The sequence below is a fragment of the Caloenas nicobarica genome, chromosome 1 (genome assembly GCF_036013445.1).
Source record: "Caloenas nicobarica isolate bCalNic1 chromosome 1, bCalNic1.hap1, whole genome shotgun sequence".
Classification (NCBI taxonomy): Eukaryota; Metazoa; Chordata; class Aves; order Columbiformes; family Columbidae; genus Caloenas; species Caloenas nicobarica.
This window is the reverse complement of record NC_088245.1, coordinates 212,887,958-212,906,822: the sequence shown is the minus strand read 5'-3', so window position 1 is coordinate 212,906,822 and position 18,865 is coordinate 212,887,958. Positions and strand designations below refer to the sequence as shown.

The 18,865-nt window shown below is 46.7% G+C and overlaps 1 protein-coding gene across 1 annotated transcript in view; it reads right to left on the bottom strand.

The window, feature by feature from the left end:
• Positions 1-1,019: 1,019 nt before the first annotated feature.
• WNT11 (Wnt family member 11) overlaps positions 1,020-18,865 on the bottom strand; it is a 31,117-nt gene continuing 13,271 nt past the window's right edge. The window contains 3 exon segments of the mRNA XM_065647316.1: positions 1,020-3,801; positions 15,410-15,702; positions 17,143-17,420. Of these exon segments, the coding sequence (XP_065503388.1) occupies positions 3,627-3,801; positions 15,410-15,702; positions 17,143-17,420 (746 nt within the window). The 3' untranslated portion in view covers positions 1,020-3,626.

Sequence of the window (18,865 nt, the reverse complement as noted above, 5' to 3'; positions counted from 1 at the left end):
CACCTTGCCCTGTGCATGAGTCTCAACTTGGTGAAGCACATCACCCCGGGCACATGGCTAACGCAGGGTGCAGCCACTCTGGAGAAGGACTCTGAGACATAGGAGTTAGAGCAAAACTGGTGTAATGGTTTTAATTCATAAACCAACAACCTAGGACATGGGCCGGGGCCACACAGACTCTTAGCTCAAAGAAGGAAAATTTGGAGGAAGCCCATGATGGATTGTTATTGTATCAGCACCTCTGTGGCCAGCAGGACCAGGGCAGAGACCGTCCTGTGCTGGGCACTGGGGAGGCCAAACCGCGAATCCTGGGGGCAGTTTTGGGCCCCTCACACCAAGAAAGGCCTTGAGGTGCTGGAGCGAGTTGAGAGAAGGGAACGGAGCCGGGGAAGGGGCTGGAGCACAAGTGTGATGGGAGCGGCTGAGGGAGCTGGGGGTTCAGCTGGAGAACAGGAGCTGAGGGGAGACCTTCTGATCTCTGACCTGCCTGAAAGGAGCTTGGAGCCAGGGGGGGTCGGGCTCTGCTCCCCAGGAACAAGCGCCAGGACCAGAGGAAACGGCCTCAAGTTGCGCCAGGGGAGGTTGAGGTTGGATCTGGGGAACAATTTCTTCCCCAAAGGGCTGTGGGGCATTGGAACAGGCTGCCCAGGGCAGTGCTGGAGTCACCATCCCTGGAGGGGTTGGACAGACGGACATGAGGTTCTCAGGACATGGGTTAGTGCCAGTGTTGGGTTAACTGTTGGACTCTATGATGTTGAGGGTCTTTTCCAACCAAAATGATTCCAACCAAAATGATCAGCAGAGATTTTGAGCCCGGATGCCCCAAACTGCAAACCTCCAGACACTGCAGCTGTTTCAGTTCAACATCTTCAGTAACGGACAGCTGGGGTCAGAGGCAGACACAAAGCATGAGGTACTACCATGGCTAAAGGTCTGCTGAGGGTTCATTTCCCATCTGATAGACCCACAGATGCCTGGTAGGCTTGCACACAAGTTTTCGTGCTCTGCAAAGTTCTGATTTCTTCTGACATGGGAAAAACAGGTGAGGAACACCGGCCTGATACCAAAGGAGTGAAAGGCGGCTGAAAATAATGTCCATATAGAGCATTTCTTCCATCTCGCTATTTTTTTGCCAAGCAGAAAGGCTCAGGAAGGACATCAGCAAGGGAGCAAGAAAAAGAGCCATTACAGAATAGCATTGAAATGTTCAAATTTTTCTTTGGTCAGAACAACCCTGCGTTGTTGGCTTCATCAGAAACTGGAAATAAAAATAAAATTCCTTAAAAGAATGAAAGTAGACCGTTTCTTTACATATCTAACGGAGCCAAATCCTGGCTTTGGAGAGCAGTGGGATTTCTGCCATCAGCCTGTCTGCATGTCAGCCCAAAGACACCCACCGCTCATCACACTGCACTGCGGAGACATTTCAGTCCACCAGCTTTTATGGGGTGACAATAACACAAACCACTGACAAACTACCAAAGGCCTCTTTTTGCCTGCTCATGGAGGGGGAAGGGAAAGAGGCGAGGAGACCAAACCTGTTACAGCATAGCAAAGTGGCTGAGGAGTACAAAATACCTGTAATTTTGCTCTATGGTCCCCAATGCTTTTCTCCTCCAGCTCCCCAGGGCTGGTCAGGGACACGTCAGAGGCAAATGCCTCCAAAAGAGCAGCTGGGTGGGGAGGAAAAAAAAGGGATTTAGAGGAAGACTGCAGTGTTATGGACATGTTTCCCTCAAGGAAAGTGGTGCTGTCCTCCTCCATTTGTTTAGAAGCGATTTTCTGGCTGCTTGCAGAACTTTGCTTGGGGAACAGGGTGCCCAAAAATGATCTGAAAGACCTCATGGAATCTGCAGCCTTCTGCTCCTGGAGCAGACATCCTTCTCCAGCATCACCCTTCCTAACTGGGACATAGAGCTGTATGCCTATTGCAAAAAAAATGAGCAAGCAAAGGACCTAAATCCAAGCCAAAACTTCCTCTGCACAGCAACTCCTACAACACGCAGGAGCGAGGAGCAATCCAGCCATGAGAGGTATTAGTCACATTTGTTATTAAGCTCCTTAGGGGCACTGGGATATATTACTGATGAGAGTGATTGCTAATATAAAAAGCAAAACAAGAATGGTGACTCTCCCTTCCTCCAAGCGCTCTGTTTCCTTGTCTTGACTGTATCTTGGCTAATTCTGCTCAAAATGAAGAGGCTGGGGAGACAGGGAATAAATGAACTTACCTATCCCACACCAGCGAGTGCCTCAAGCCACGATCTTCTCCTGCCCTCAGGAGGGAAAGCAGGGCTGCTTTCCAAGTAGGAGAGTGAAACATAATAATCTAACATTTTGCTGTTGCATCAGTAAGTTCAGCATTTATTTCATACTATTGTTAATGCTTGTTTATAATATATAGATATATTTATGTGGGGAAGTAGAGTAGACGAAAGCATGGTATATATCTTATAAATATTTCTGTATGTCCGCGTAAAAAAAGAAAATATGTACAGCCACAGATAGTGGTTCTCTGCTGTGTCAGGGCAGGGCCAGGTGAAGGGCTGACACGTTCACACTCTTTTTCTTCTTCTGGGAAAAGTTGCTGCCCTGCATGGATGCTCTCCCTACAGGCAGGACCAGACCTGCTCCACTCTCTGCAGTTTCTTGGGGCTGGGTCAAGAGTTTTGCAGAAAAAAAAAGGAGTGGCAGATTTCCCTAAGGAGTCAATGGCCCAGCATGGCAGAACATCAATGACTAAGGGCATCAAACCCAAAGGGCAAGAGGGAAAGAGAGCAGGAGCTGATTCTTTTTTTTTTACTTTTCACACTGGATTTTGACTTTACTTGGTTACTTTATCATAATGTCTCCACTACAATCTCATGGATCCCATAAAGCCCTTCTCAGGGTACCCTATTCTCACCACCTCCGGGATTCATGGGGGGTCTTGCACAGCTGAATTTGAAACCCCATCCAGCCCAGAAAAATCATGGACAACTTTTCTTGCAGCAGTAACTTCAACGTTGCAAATCTGTGTAAAAGAAAGGTTAAAATGAGCTGTTCATTTCAAGGAATTGACCTGAAATCTTTCCACCTGTATCATCTGGAGTGGATGCTTCCATGTTAAAAATTAAGTCTTTGGCAAAAAAAATAAAGGCAGTTATTGCTGAAAACTTGCAGCGTTTTCCATTCTGGGATGGTCCTAATGCAGACTCAGTATCTCTGCTGGAAGGCACAGACAGGTGTGAGCCTTAGTTATTTTCAAAGAACAGTTGCTTTTCTTCCCTGGGGAAAGCTTCTACTTTCGTTTCTCAAAATACTAAGGGACTTGATGGCCGGACGTCATCGGCAACCATAGGAAATATTTTGGAATAAGACAACATCCCGAATGAGTTTTTGTCTTCTCAGAGAGCATTTTATTCATGGGGGGAAACATTTGTGGGCTGTTATTTTTTTTTTTTTTGAGGGCCTTAGTTTTACTGGTGTGATTGTTTGTTTGTTTTTTTTCTTCCCTCCTAATATCTTTCTTCAAGTCTGTGTCTTTACAAGATAAATGACGTCTAGCCGAGGAAATGTTTTCTCTTCTCCGAATAGTGCTGGGGTGCCGCGGGCCTCTCAGCTCCCGGGTGGAGAGAGGAGGGTTTTCACTTGCACACATATCTCTCGACAGTCCTCTCGCACTTTTTACAGGTCACGTAGCAGCACCAGTGGTACTTGCAGTGGCACCGCTCCACCACTTTGTCCATGTAGGGGTTGTAGCCTCTGCCGCAGCACATCAGGTCACAGCTGTCGCTCCCGTTGGAGGTCTTGTTGCATTGCCTGGAAAAAAGAAAATGTGGTGAGCAAGTGGAAATCGTAGAAGGGCCACAAAAATTATCAGAGGGCTGCATCAGCTCTGCTGGGAGGGCAGGTTGAGAGTTGGGGGCATTCAGCCTGGAGAAGACAAAGCTCCAGGGAGACTTTATTGTGGCCTTTCTGGACTTAAAAGCAGCTGATGAGATATATGGGGACAGACTTTTGAGCAGGGCCTGTTGCAATAGGACAAGGGGTGATGGTTTTAAACTAAAAGAGGGGAGATTCAGGCCAGACATGAGGAAGAAATTGTTGCCCCTGAGGGTGGTGAGAACCTGGCCCATGTTGGCCAGAGAGGTGGTGGATGAACCATCCCTGGAGACATCCCAGGCCAGGCTGGACGGGGCTCTGAGCAACCTGAGCTGGTGCAGATGTCCCTGCTCATGGCAGGGGGGGCACTGGGGGAGCTGGGAAGGTGCCTTCCAACCCAAACTATTCTATAATTCTATGAGTTAGGCTGGAAAAGACCTTTAAGATCATCTAACCCATCCATTAACCTAACGCTGTCAAGTCCACCACTAAGCCACATCCCTAAGCACTCTAAGAACCTTGCAGAGCTTTCCAAAACAGTGCGCTGCAGTGGTTCTGGGAGTTGATATCTCTGCAAGGCGCTGGGTGAAGGCAGCATGGTTGCATCTCAGCTGCAGCAAGCACACGGTGGGGTGAGCACCCAGCCAAGCAGCCTTGCACACATCAAGGGAGGCAGGGAGAGTCCCAGGGCAGCACTCACATCACCTGCTCTGTTGGCCAGGATTGCACTTGCATCACCTGCTCTGACACCCAAAATGACATTAAACATCTGTTCTGGCCCTCAGTTCGGGCTCAGGAGCATTCAGGCTGCTTGCCAGCCAGGACCCAGTTTCCGTACAGGCAGAGGAGCAAAGCTATTGTGATACCTCCACCAAACCGATAACTCATAGTTCCTAGCAATCCATATTCTCACGCAGGCCCCAAAGCTGTCTGAAAGGAGCTGGAAGAAGATGATACCCTAAAGAATAAACACTGGTGTTTGTTGAACACTACGTAACCTGAAAAGGATGGAGGAGGAACCCTGCAGCCACAGAGTATTTGCACAGGCTCTGTGCCAATGATCCCAGGCTATGAAAGCTCCTGAGCAGGTTGTTACAGCCACGATCCAGCCCTGATATTATCAGGGATATCACAACCGAAACTAGCAGGGCTGGACTCTGCACTTTCTCATCTAAATGTCTCTCTGCATGTCACGAGCAGATGGGGAGCAGGTCCTGTAACACCCCGAGTCCTGACCCAGGAGCAGGCAGCACAGCAGGAGCACAGTGTAGGATGACAAGTAGCCAAATATCACACGGACTTCCACTGCTTGTTTTGCTTCTGCTTTTAATTAAAGCCAGACTTGTTGGGATAAGTCTGCCATTGCATGGGGTTCCCTAGCTTTGTCCTCTTGCAAGCAGCTGGCTTGAGGTTTTCAGAAGTAAGTCAAGAACTGGGAATCTCCTTCACTGATCCATTGATCACGGATCCCCAGCCATTGTCAAAAACCAGCTGTCTCCTTCTCCTAAAATACTCCAAGTTGGGTCACTGGACATGACAGAGCAACAGGCCTTGACTTTAAGATGATATTAACCATGTCGTAGAGATACTGTTTCTCCATTGGCTGTAAAGATATCCAGAGTGGAAGACTTCATGTTTGGTCAGATGCTTGGCTGGACACTAGCACTGTGGGGTAACATCTCACGATGCGCCCAACACCATGAGGCTGTGAACTTGATGTTGAGCCTTGAAACTACTGTAAGACAGGCAGTGTGGAGAGCGGGGCACTTGCTGACTTCTCTCTGCAGTCTTATTCTGCATGGCTATTTTGGACAGAAACACTCTAAGGCTGGTTTGGGGCAGGGAAAAGAGACAGGAGCATGAGTCGGACTCTTGAGATGACTCCATTAATAGATGAAAACAAATCCATGAGATTTATAGGAATTCTTCATGAAGTAATGCTTTAGGAGAAGTTACAGGATTAATGAAGTGTTGAGATTTTGTTCTTGTTCTTCCTTTAATTTTTTTCTGAGTCAGCCGGGCCTCCTGTTTGTTGTTTCTGACTCGCATTCCTCTCCAGGTTCAGTGTTTAAAGACTCCCCCCAAGCTCTCTTTCATTCGGGAGTGTGTGTAAATATTTAAAAACCTTTGAAAACCTCTACCGAAGCCGAAGTCTGGAACCACACTGAGCATGTTTACCTAACGCTGAACCAAAGGCGTTGTTACCACCCCTGCAAGCCAGGGCCCCAAACCTCCAAATGACTCCTTATAAATGTATTAGTAAATGCATTAAATATTCAGAGCAAAGGTTCAAATGTAGGCATGTTGACACTAGAAGAGGGGAGGGTATTTGGCAACTTTACTCAGCTTTACCAGTGGATGGAAAGGTTGTTGCCTGGAGGTTCACCTAGGGAGGATGGGAACCCTGCAGAAGCATGGTGGTGGATGTGCCACCTCGTGCTGAGAGATCATTAAAATAGTCAAGAAAAAGAATACAGGTCCACTCTGACTCAAGTTCACCACTGAGGACATTCGCTCATCAAATGTACAAGGCACTGAACAGTCAAATTTACCACATTCAAATAGCGGGGAAAACTCTTCTACCTGCTGTATTGAGACCTGGGAATCTACCTTTTCTTGCATCCACTCCTGTGGTTTGCAAAAAGTAGATCTACTAGGAGATATACCTTTCCATAGCTGACCTCATCCCACCCAGTCTGAAATAAAGATAGGAAAAAAGCCAAAATCTTACTGAAAAGTCTCCAAGCTTCCTTCAGTTTTGGATAAAAGAACAAGGATGTTCTGGGTGGATGAGCTGGAGAGCCAAAACAAAGATTTTGACCCCATCCTGAAACTGAATGAGCTTCTAGAAAACTTTCCTGACAATGCCACAAACCAGAGACTTAGTTTCCTTTTCTAAAGCATAAGCTTGGATGAATTACCTTTATTTTTCTTTAAACAAGCTGAAACAGAGGTAGTTTATCAGCTGTGTCTATACATAGAAAAAGCAAGAGAGGGAAGACAAAGGAGCCCAAAGACCAGAGTTTACCCACAGAAGCTGCCCCAGAGCATCTGCTTTCAGAGCCCACGGCTGCGATCGCACCAGGCTCCCCGCTGATGGGTTAAGTTCAATCTCATTTATTTTGGGCCTGGTCCAGCATGATTCCAGCAACTCAGAGAAATGCCCTCCTCCTGAGCCTCAGAGAGAAAATACGAAGGCAGGAGATTGCATCTTAACACAACACCGTAACCTCTAAAAGCACTTGGAAGATCGGTGAAAAACGATGCTTCGGCCGTAATCCCAGCCAAGGTCCTGGCTCAGGGACAGGCTTTCACATTGTCACAGTGTTTTCTCCTTCTTTATGCAAGAAGGGAGAAGGTCAGCCCTGCTGACTGGACAAATCCCACTCAATATGCCTGTCCAAAATCTCCCCCTTCCAGTCCTCACTTGCAGGAACACTGCAGTACATTGCTCCCTGAGCCCAAACAGCTTCATCACGGGGGTGGCTCCTCAGCAGAGTTGATGAAGGACATCTCAGCACTTCCATGAGTCTTCCCCCAGGTGGAGAGGCTGAGCCATCTCACAGTTACCTCCTGGGGGATTTTCATTTTAAAACCTATAGCGAGACATCACACTTAATTTCATTGTGAATCCCGGTTCACTTCTGTCCCATCAGCAGATATAAGGATAGATTTTTTTGGTTGGCAACAAGCGCAAGTGCTGGATTTTGCATCTGGGACACGGCAACCCTGGCTGTACATGCAGATTGGGGGACAAGATGTTGGAAAGCAGCTCTATGGAGAGGGATCTAGGGTTCTGGTCGATGGCAAGTTGAACGTGAGCCAGCAGTGTCCCTGGCAGCCAAGAGGGACCCATGTCCTGGTGCATCCAGCCCAGCACGGCCAGCGGGGCAGGGAGGGGATTGTCCCGCTCTGCTCTGCACTGGAGCGGCCTCACCTGGAGCGCTGGGTGCAGGGCTGTGGACACAGGATAAAAAGGATATAAAGCTACGGGAGGGTGTCCAGAAGAGGCTACAAAGTTGGTGAAGGGTTTGGAGAGGAAGGCATACAAGGAGTGGCTGAAGTCACTGGGTTTGTTCAACTTGGAGAAGAGGAGACTGAGGGGAGAGCTCATGGGGCTGCAGCTTCCTCACAAGGGGAGCAGGAGGGACAGGGCTGAGCTCTTCTCTTTAGTAACCAGTGACAGAACCCAAGGGAATGGCAGGAAAATGTGCCAGGGGAGGTTCAGGTTGGACATGAGGAAAAGGTTCTTCACCCAGAGGGTGCTGGACACTGGAACAGGCTCTCCAGGGAGGTGTCACGGCTCCAACCTGACAGTGTTCAAGAAGAGACTGGACAACGTCCTCAGACACACGGTGTGACCTGTGGGGTTGTCCTGTGCAGGGACAGGAGTTGGACTCGATGATCTTTGTGGGTCCCTTCCAACTCAGGACATTCTATGATTCTGTGACAGCTGGCATCTGAGAGCCAAACTGAGGCCAACTCTGTACTGTGTCACACACAATAATGACATATGATGACAGGGACAGGCCAGACGTCGGCTGGGACCTCACTCCCTCAGTCTTATTGATAAGCAGAATCTGCTTATTAGTACATTAGAAAAGTTGTTCTGGGTCACAGCAGCCACCTGCCTGGCCCAGTACATCTCCCAAAGGCTGTGGGAGATGCTGCTCAGGGAGGAAAATGCAAATATGGACACTTTCTGTAATCCTTTTCCTCAGCCTTCTCCTCACAGTAGATGTCCCATCCCTGGAGACATCTCAGGCCAGGCTGGATGGGGCTCTGAGCAACCTGATCTGGGTGAAGATGTCCCTGCCCATGGCAGAGGGTTGGACTGGATGAGCTTGGAAGGTCTCTTCCAACCCAAACCATTCTAGGACTCTATATACCACCAGCACCTGGGATGTTGCATTAGGGATGATAGAAGGCATGTTCCTGCCTAGACATCTCAGGATCCCCTTGTGGACATCATGGCCATGGGTTTGTCTCATCTCTTTCTCACTTCAGGGAAACCATCTGCCTCCATGAACTCCAGCAGCTAAAAGTCCCAGAAGACAGTACTGCTGTGTAAAGAAGTAATTTATTTTTTTCTCTTTTAAATCAAATTCCTATTCATTTCTTTAGTGCCCCTTGCTCTGGTAACATCACATTGTACAGCAGTATATAAAAGAAAGAGAAAAAATAACTCAAATCCCCCAGGAGGTATGTAGCACAATAGACATTGGTTAAAAATACATCAAAGTGCACAACTTCATATAAGATTTTGAGGGCAGGATCTTAACTACTTTTAAATTGCTTTCTCATCCACAAGGAACAACTAGAGACTGACACTGAACAACTGTACGAAAGAGCGTTATCAATAGTACATGTCAGCAAGAAGATGTCAAGGGAGACCCTGGAATCAGCCTGTATTTTCATTAATAAGGAGTAGAGAGTGAGCCTAAACATTTGTGGAAAATGCTGGAGCAAAAGTAGCTGAGAACATTTTGTGAGAGTGGATTAAAATGCAAAGTAAGCAACACACTTCGAGAAAGATCCAGATACATGTGGGAATGTTCCCAGGAGAGCCAGAGGAGCAGTTCAGAAAATAGAAAAGCTTGAAGGAACCAATTTAGAGAAGTTCGTAAGAAGAACTGTCGTCCCATCTATAAAAGATCATTGCAAAAGGGAAAGAGAAGAAATGTTCTTTATATTCAGAGAAAAGAGGAAAAGAAACGACCAGTTTGATTTGGAAAAAAAAAATAAAAGAAAAAAATACAGAGGTGAATTTAGATTAAGAAAAACATAATTCTGAGGATAGGAAAGCTCTGGAAAAAGTTGTTTAGGGCAACTGTGTGTAAGGCCAGAGTAGACAAACATCTTCAGGATCAGCTCAGGTGGTCTCAGTTCAGTCTCGCTCCTAAAAAGATCAGGCTTCATGGAAAGTAATTCCCAACACTGATGTTCCTTAACTCCAAGAATGTTTTGATGCAGAGGGACTAAGTACGTATTTTTTATTGTCTGAATTCAATATCTGCTACAATTTTACTGTGTGAAATCACTCTTTCCACCAAGAAATGTATTATTCACAAATCTGGTCAGGAAACTTTATGGACAAATCCAGGTCTCTCAAAGTGAGAAGGACTCAAACTTCTCCAGGGATGAACTGAGAAAAAGCCCACGAAATCACAGCTGGACCAACTGCCCAAATGGGCACCAGCTACAGGCACATTGCCCTAGGAAAGTTCCTCCACTGCAGGTGAGAGAAACAGAAAGCCACAATTTTCTTGACTTTCCTTCAGTTTGAACTTCTGGGGTACTCACAGAATAATTATTTGCTATTTGTTAGTCATCATTTGTTGGATCCCATGAAAAAGCGTGGTACATCTGATAACAGTTCCAAAAATTACTAAATCACCATACACATTATAACCAAGTGAAAGCCAGAGTTCATCATGTTGCTTCTTGTGCCCTCGCTAACAGAAACTAAACCAAGACATAATGAAAAACCACCACCAAATGCTGTTGTCTACCCATAACTACCAATCTTTGCTGTACAAGCATGAATGTTAAGAAATGTCATGGCCCACATAACCATGCAAGCAAAGCATATTTTCAGGGTGGCAGGAGACAAGTGGTACCAAAAACAAGGGCTGTCACTGAACGTGGAAAACCACTCCATCCTTTTTTTTTTGCAGAGTTTGATCAATGCATCTGTTTGGACAACCAAGATACCAATAGAGGTAACCACCAGCCACCAAGTCTTTGCAGTCACCACCGAGAAAGAGATGTGTGCTCAGACAACTTCATACATGTTCCTATCCAAGAAAACATAACAGCCTAAGACACCCTGGGAGACACTTAAGACTAATATTTTTTATTGCAAAAAAAGAACGAATACGTGAGCAATGAGCAACCACCACAGAATGGCCACGTTCTTTGCCAAAGTGTGTCAGCTAAGGAGTGGTGGATTTCTGCAGCATTAAGAGAGCTCCTTCCCATCTTCAGCAAGGAGGGAGAAGATTTCTCTTGGCTCCATGACTGCTCTGGGAAAGGTCAGTAATAAACAGCACAATTATCTCTACGAGGCTTCAGGAACTGGAGGTTTTTGCATGCATGGCAGAATTTCCCTTTCCTTGAATTCCTTAAGGGACCTTAAAAAGCCTTTGAAATATGATATACTACACACTACTGATAAAGAAGGTTAATGCTTATGCTTCTTTTCTCACAAAAGACATCTCAATTTTATAATCCGCTATTATTTATCATTTACTCAAAGCTGCTATAATAAATTTCTCAGGCAGAAGAAACTGAACTACCTTTTTAAAGGATGAGTTGTATGGTGCTTCTGTCCAAGAAAGCTCTGAAATGGGAACACATGCAGTTTTTCCTAGTGGTTAATTTGTTGTATTGAAATTTGTGCAATCCCCTTGCTGCACCACAGATCAACTTCTTCAGATTTTTCCCCAGAACATTTTTTATTGTCTGTGGAAGTGTGATGGTGACATACAAGCACATGGAGTTTGGCTGCAGTCGATAAAGGCTGAGGTTGCGACAAACCTGTTTGCTGGAGGTTTGAACAATGGTTGCAAAACTCAGCTCCTTAATCAGATTTTGAGCACTTCAAAGAGGCTTCAAATCTCAGGTTCAGGTTCAGCTCCCTGGCTTTGAAATCAGGATACACCCCAAGCTCTTGGAGGCATGCAAATTCCCAATTTCTAATTTCAACATGAAAATGAGGAAGGCTGAGTTGTCTCAGAAAACATTTCAGGCTTGTGCAAAACAAGGCTTTGAAATCCTTTCAGATAAGAGCTCTAAAAGGCATTTGAGTAACGGAATGCACATTTTCCACGTGGATTTTCATGCAGTTCCACTACAAGGTAATTCAATTCCCTTTCCTGCCTGAAAAACACACAGTAAGTCCACATAACGTGAGGCTTAATTAGAGAGATGGAAGCCACCGATTAGATTATCCCTTCCACCCACCTGCTAGTGCAGGATTTTTCCCTACAGCATACACTGAAATTCAATATGTCCAAGGTGTTGCAACTGAGCCATCAACCTCTGTCCTGCTTCCAGCGTGCTCTGAGTGAGCACCAGACCTGGGGCAGAGGGAGGGAGAAAAGGACTTTTTCTCCATATGATGCAGAACTACTCATTTTCTGTAAGAAAAATGCAGCAAACGGAACTTTTAAATCCAGTAACAGGGAAAAGACATGGATCTGTGGGAGATGGGCCAGAGGAGCCCCAGAAATGATCTGAGGCTGGAACAGCTCTGCTGGGAGGACAGGCTGAGAGAGCTGGGGTGTTCAGCTGGAGAAGAGAAGCTCCAGGGAGACCTTATTGTGGCCTTTCTGTGCTTAAAAGGGGCCGAGAAGAAAGATGGGGACAGACTTTTGAGCAGGGCCTGTTGTGATAGGACAAGGGGTAATTGTTTAAAACTAAAAGAGGGGAGATTCAGGCCAGACATAAGGAAGAAATATTTTACACTGAGGGTGATGAGACCCTGTCCCAGGTTGGCCAGAGAGGTGGTGGCTGAACCATCCCTGGAGACATCCCAGGCCAGGCTGGACGGGGCTCTGAGCAACCTGAGCTGGTGCAGATGTCCCTGCTCATGGCAGGGGGGGCACTGGGGGAGCTGGAAGGGCCCTTCAACCCAAACTATTCTATGACTCTATGATAAAAGGGGTTGTTAATGGGGCCTCCTCCTGTCTGCCCCACATTGGAGGTATAAAGTGGTCTGGAAAGCTGTTGAAGGTGTCCATATCAAGGTCTTCTGGAGCATGGTGAGAGAGGTCTGCACTGTAACATTCCATGGGCTGACCCCTGCACCCATCGTCATGGCTATAAAAAAGCCAAAAAGAGAATAGGCAGGCGGTGGGAGAAGAGAAAAAATGAACTGAGGGACCACCAAGAAAAATCCCTTTTTGATTGCATTTGCCATAAAAGACCCTAAAAATTAGCTTAGTAGGAAACAATGGGATCTCCCCCCAGAAAATGTTGATGTGCATAAGGATAAAACATTAAGATGCCTCCGGGACTTGACTTATAAAATAAAAACCTGTTTGGGCTATTTTCATGTGAGTGTTTTTACATCTTTACCGAACAACATTCTTCCCTGCTCTCTCTAACAGCATCCCTTTTGTGCTCCTTCTCCCTCATCCCTGTCATTAGCCGCTATCTCTGCAGCCCTGCAGCCAGCTGGAACAGAGCCACCACATTTAAAATACATTTAGATGTCCTCTCCGGGAGAGAAAAATTGAGAAGGTAAAAAAGCATCCATAGGAGGAGGATCCCACCAGGAAGAACTGACCAATCTGCAGACACATTATGTGCATTTTACACTTATTTCCTCTGCTAATTTAATGCAGAAAAGTGGCTTCTATGGATTGCGTTACACCTGCCAATTTTGAGACACCAGGCATCTTCTCAAGAGCTGGTAGATGGATTTTGATGAACATGACTGTAACTACACATGACCTTAAAACTTGTCCTAAGAGGTGCCTGCAGCTCAACATGGGACTATCTCACCATCCTCCCCTCCCACTGCCATCACTATCTCTCACATCTGAGAATAAGGAGTATTTCTTTACAGGTTCCTTTTGAAACTCATCCCCTCCTGCCTTAATATCTTGGTTCTCTAAATCCTCACTCAATCTTACTTCCCCTGGACTCTCGCCCGGCAGGCTCACAATCACCACTGTCACCCAGATCGGGATAAACGGACACCTGCAATATACATTTTCTTATTCTTCGTAGAAAAAAAAAAAGAAAAATCATTTAAGACCTTGACATATTTTTCATCCTTTGCTGGGATAAAAAGGCCAAATCTGCTGCAAAATGAAATTAGATGAAGAAGAAGAAGACGCCTCCCTCCTCCTTAAAAGGATTTCAGCACTGGGAAAACGTTTTACTTGGCAAATCTGTAATGAATTCAGTTTGGCTTTGACACATCCTGTTAATTTCATGCAATTCCTATAAAACTAATCTTCAAATAACCTCCACAATTTTTTCATTGCAAAGCAGAATGACAAAAACAAAGATTTCTTTTTCAGGACACAAATTTGTCAAAATCCATACAAATCCACAAAACTTTGCTTCCACTCAGATGACATTTTCCCTCAGAAACCAGATTCAATGCATTCTTTTTCCCTACAGTCCTCAGTGATCCATAAACATCTTCACTTGCTAATTACTGCTCCACTGGTGGGCCAGCAATGCACGTCTGCCTAGTGTTCCCACCACAGAGCTGCTAGATGAACACTGTTGTAGAGCAGACCAACCACTGGTTTTGGTCCTAATGGAGGATACAAAACTGTAACTGCTACAAAATATCAGAGGACAAAAAGGACATGCTTGCCTCACTCAACTGTCATCATCTCCTGATCAGAACCACCAGTTAAATACAGATATATTGTCTACAGAGTTGAGGTTACAGATTAAATGGCCACTGCCAAAGGATATTTTCTAAAGTCCCCTCATGAAGCACTTCCTATGAATCAAAGGAATCCAAAAAGGATGTACCTTTTCTGCATTTGGATCATTTACTTCATTTCTGTCACAGCAAAACCTTCACTCATTGAACTTTTCAATACACAATGGGAAGACCACTACACCCAACAAGAGTTGGAGTTGGAGACATTCCGCAATAGTGTAGATGCATGCATCTTGCAACTTGATTGCGTCTCCACCACAAAATAACACAAAGAGCAAAGAAGAATTATGAGAACTATCTGAAGAAAGCCAAGACAGCAGATAGCAACTAATGACAGATCTGTAAATCCAGCCTTTGTAACCACCTAACAAAAAATCTGGAAATGCAGCAAAATTCTGGAAATACACAATTATTTGGTTGTTGAAGGGTCAGCTGCCCACCTAGAGATGCTCAGACTGCTGAAACGTGGAATTAGTTTGTCTTGGAGGGAATTAAACAGGTCCCAGGAAGAGATAAGCACGTCTGTTGCCTCTGAAAGGGACAGCACTGTGCCCAGTGGAGGTTTGGGTATGATGACCTCGAATCACAAATATTAAGGGGATGAAGAAATTCCTCTGCAGAGACATGAGCAAGACAAACACACCTGGATTTTTAAAACGCAGTGGAAGAAAAATTCTAAAAATTTACCTTTGTAATTTACAGGGCTTTTTTAAGGCTGCCTGGGAACACTGGTCCGAATTGGGTTAACACTTGTCTACTTAGAGGAGAGTTAAAGTAGAATAACAACTCATCACATCAGCAGTGACTGCAAGAAGTGACTTAGAGAGACTCAAGACAGTAAAAAGCAGCTGCTTGATCATTACAAGTTCCTGAAGAGGTGAGTTGCCTAGGGAAATTCAAAAGGTATCTTGGTCCTGCCTATACAATGCAAAAAGCGCCTGCAGCCTTGTCTTGGACACAACCACCCCTAACAGACTTGAGCGTCTGTGGACAATACCATATATTAGAGACATCCTTTACCTGCATGTGCTACGTCACGAATTATTTGCCTCTTATTCATACGTGTTCCCCTCTTCCCCTTCTCTCTTTAGAGCTCAGAGTGTAGCCAGCACTCGCTGCAGAAACCCTCACCTGTCCTGTGTCCCGTGTGACCCCACTTTCTCGTTCTTCATGCAGAAATCGGGCGAGCTCTGCAGGTAAATCAGCTCTGTCTCTTTAACCGGCCTGATATCAATATCCTTTGGCACGAGGTATTTGCGTGTGCCCATGGGCCGGTGAACGACCTTGGTGGCTGATAAATACTTGTTTTTGAGGTCCAATGCAATGTCTCGCAGCTCTTGAAGGCCTTTCCAACAGGTCTTGATAGAGCATGACCCAGAAACTCCATGGCACTTACATTTCATTTCAAGAGAGGCTTTCAAGACCTGCAAAAAGGAATGCAGGAGTTAGGAAATGCCCTTCTCTTTCCTTCAAACATTCCACAAACTTGCTAAAAAAGGCACTTTTTAAGCAGGGACTGCTATAGAAAAGGACTGCTGCTCTGATTTCTGCTCGGTCACTCTAGAGTAGCTGCTGTACAAAGGGAATGAGATCCCACAGCTCCTTGGTGATCGCTATCAGCCCAGGACTACTTTCACCAAGGCATCTTGGAACTCAGCAGACACAAGAGTATTTTGAATTTCGATCAGATGTCTACACAGGGCTCCATTTCGACCCCCTGAATTCCTAAGGAGCTGAAAATCAAAGCAATCCATAAATAGATAATTAACATCCATGTCTGCCTCTAGCAGCTTTGGGCTTTAGGTAACAGGGATGTCAAGGCTCTGACAAATTCAGGGTACCCTCACCTTGCCTTTCTGTTGGCCATGGGGCCAAAAGAGCCTTTTACTTTGGTTCTGCACTACTCTGATTTCTGAAGGACATGGCAGGATGCTGCCAGGAAGGGGTGAATGCACCAGCCATGGCAATGCTACATCCCAAACAAAACTTTGCCCATTGCAATTAAAATAAAAACTCAGGACATTACGAAAATAATAACAATAATAAAAAAGAAATAGAGTGGGAATGGTGGAGAAAAACACCCAGGAGAGGCAAGTTCAGCGTGGTTGTGCTCTGCAAAGGTGAGTTCAGCCTGTAGCTACACAGTAAGCTGCCAATTTGCTCAACACGCTCCGAGTTGTATCTGCTCCAGCGCCCAAGCACAGGCAGCCCTGGCAGGACTAAGCTGTGTGGTAGGACCAGCCTAGGGAACCCCTGCAGCCCCAGAGGTGGGTGCAGGGCTCAGCTTTACAGTCCGCCACCCGTTTCTCCAGGTGCAATGGGGATTTGCACCTCTGTGTGCACCAAGCACGGCACATGGTAAGTATTATCCCTCCACTAGATGCAAGCTGTTAAAAGCAGCTTCTGCCAGATATGGGAATCATCACTAGAAAAGTAGTTTGAAAAGGAAAAATCAGCCCTCCTGGCTGCAGGGATGGCTGGGGGGCAGCTGCTGCCAGACACATCTGGCAGATAATTCCTCCACGCTCGCACAGCATTTCGTCTGTGCAACGCCCTTGGCAGAGCACGACGGGACCCATCCCCACCACAGCTCCTGGGGTAAGCAAGCCAGAGCCATCCTTGGCTGTGGAAAGGGTGGCAGTGAGACATCCCACCCGCGGTTATATAGGAGTAACAATAGTGTTCAGGACCTCCCGAGTCCCAGCGTGAGTTATAGAGCCACGGTCTTCAGCAGGCCAAAGGAGTTCAGAGCAATCTGGGAGAAACCTGCTCCTTTCACTAGCTGATAGAGACACTGAACCTCACAGAGCGACCAACCACTACAGATGATTGTATAAGTACAATAACTCTTGTGGATTTGTTACCTGTCTCCCTACTTCACTGTTGTGTAGATGCATCAGTTTATTGGCTTGTGATCCTGATTTTTTCATCTTCATGGGAGCATCTGAAAATTTGGACCCCATGATAAGACCATAGTTGAGGTTGTCTGCACATCCTCCCCATCGATACCCAGGTCCAGGTGTCTCACCTGGGATGGGACCACAGGAACAGCCAGGGAGGTCCCCGGTGGTGCAGGCTCTGGCAATGGTGTGGCTGATGGCAGCAGCAGAAAGGGCATACACAAATGCTGACTCCCTTGTGCCTGGAAGAGACAAGAACTCCAGCTCAGCCTCCTAGGACAGCTGAATGCTCCCCAAAAAGAGACCCACATAATCTGTACTCCACGGAACAGCAAACACACCAACTCTCTGCAGCTGAGACCTCTTATGGCCTCACCAGCTTGGAATACATTCCCTAAGTGAGCTCTTCAACATGAGGCAACATCCCAACAGGGCAAAGACACACACAGATTTACACAACTTGCCCATTGTGGTGTGGTCTGCTCTTGGAGCACATGAAGAAGCACACCCATGGACTCTTCTATCTCTTTTTACCCTTGTGCTGGCTGCTGCTTGCCAGCAGGTCATGGAGGGGGTACTCATGGAGCTGGGGGAGGTGGTGGGAGGCCATAGAGCTGCAGCACAAGTGTGCAAGGATGCTCTGACCCATAGAAGAGCTGACTGCACAGCTTCACGCATAGCACAGGCTGGTTGACAAGTCTGGAGGCTCTGAACAGCAGCTCCATGGCTGCGAGCAAGCGCACCATAACTTCCAGTGGGATGAGCAGACCAGATTGGAGGCATGATTTAAGTGGGAGACCAGGTGTTGGACTTGAGAGCTCCTCAGCATGACTGGCACCATAATGATGAACATGGTCTCAGAGAACAGGAAAACTAGGCTATGTATCAGGCTGGAAGATGAAGGGATGGAGAATAGCCCTGTGGAGAAGGACTTGGAGATGCTGGTGAATTAAAGACTGGTGGATGAGCCAGCAATGTGTGCTTGCAGCCCAGAAATCCACCCGTGTCCTGGGCTGCATCCCCAGCAGCGTGAGCAGCAGGTGGAGGGAGGGGATTCTGCCCCTCTGCTCCGCTCTGTGAGACCCCCCTGCAGTGCTGGGCCAGCTCTGGGTCCTCAGCACAGGACACACATGGAGCTGCTGGAGAGGGGCCAGAGGAGCCCCAGAAATGACCCGAGGCTGGAACAGCTCTGCTGGGAGGACAGGCTGAGAGAGCTGGGCTGTTCAGCTGGAGAAGAGAAGCTCTGAGGAGACCTTAGTGTGGCCTTTCTGGACTTAAAAGGGGACTATGAGAAAGATAGGGACAGACTTTTGAGTAGGGCCTGTTGCGATAGGAGAAGGGGTGATGGTTTTAAACTAAAGGAGGGAGATTCAGGCCAGACATGAAGAAGAAATGTTTTACGATGAGGGTGGTGAGAGCCTGTCCCAGGTTGGCCAGAGAGGTGGTGGATGCCCCATCCCTGGAGACATCCCAGGCCAGGCTGGACGGGGCTCTGAGCAACCTGAGCTGGTGCAGATGTCCCTGCTCATGGCAGGGGGGGCACTGGATGAGCTTTGAAGGTCTCTTCTAACCCAAACTATTGTACGATTCTATGTAGTCCCTTCACAAGTCTCCTGGCAGCACAACCCTTCCCAGCCCCAGCACACACACACACCTCCCGCTGACTCTACTCACTCATGTCCCCGGC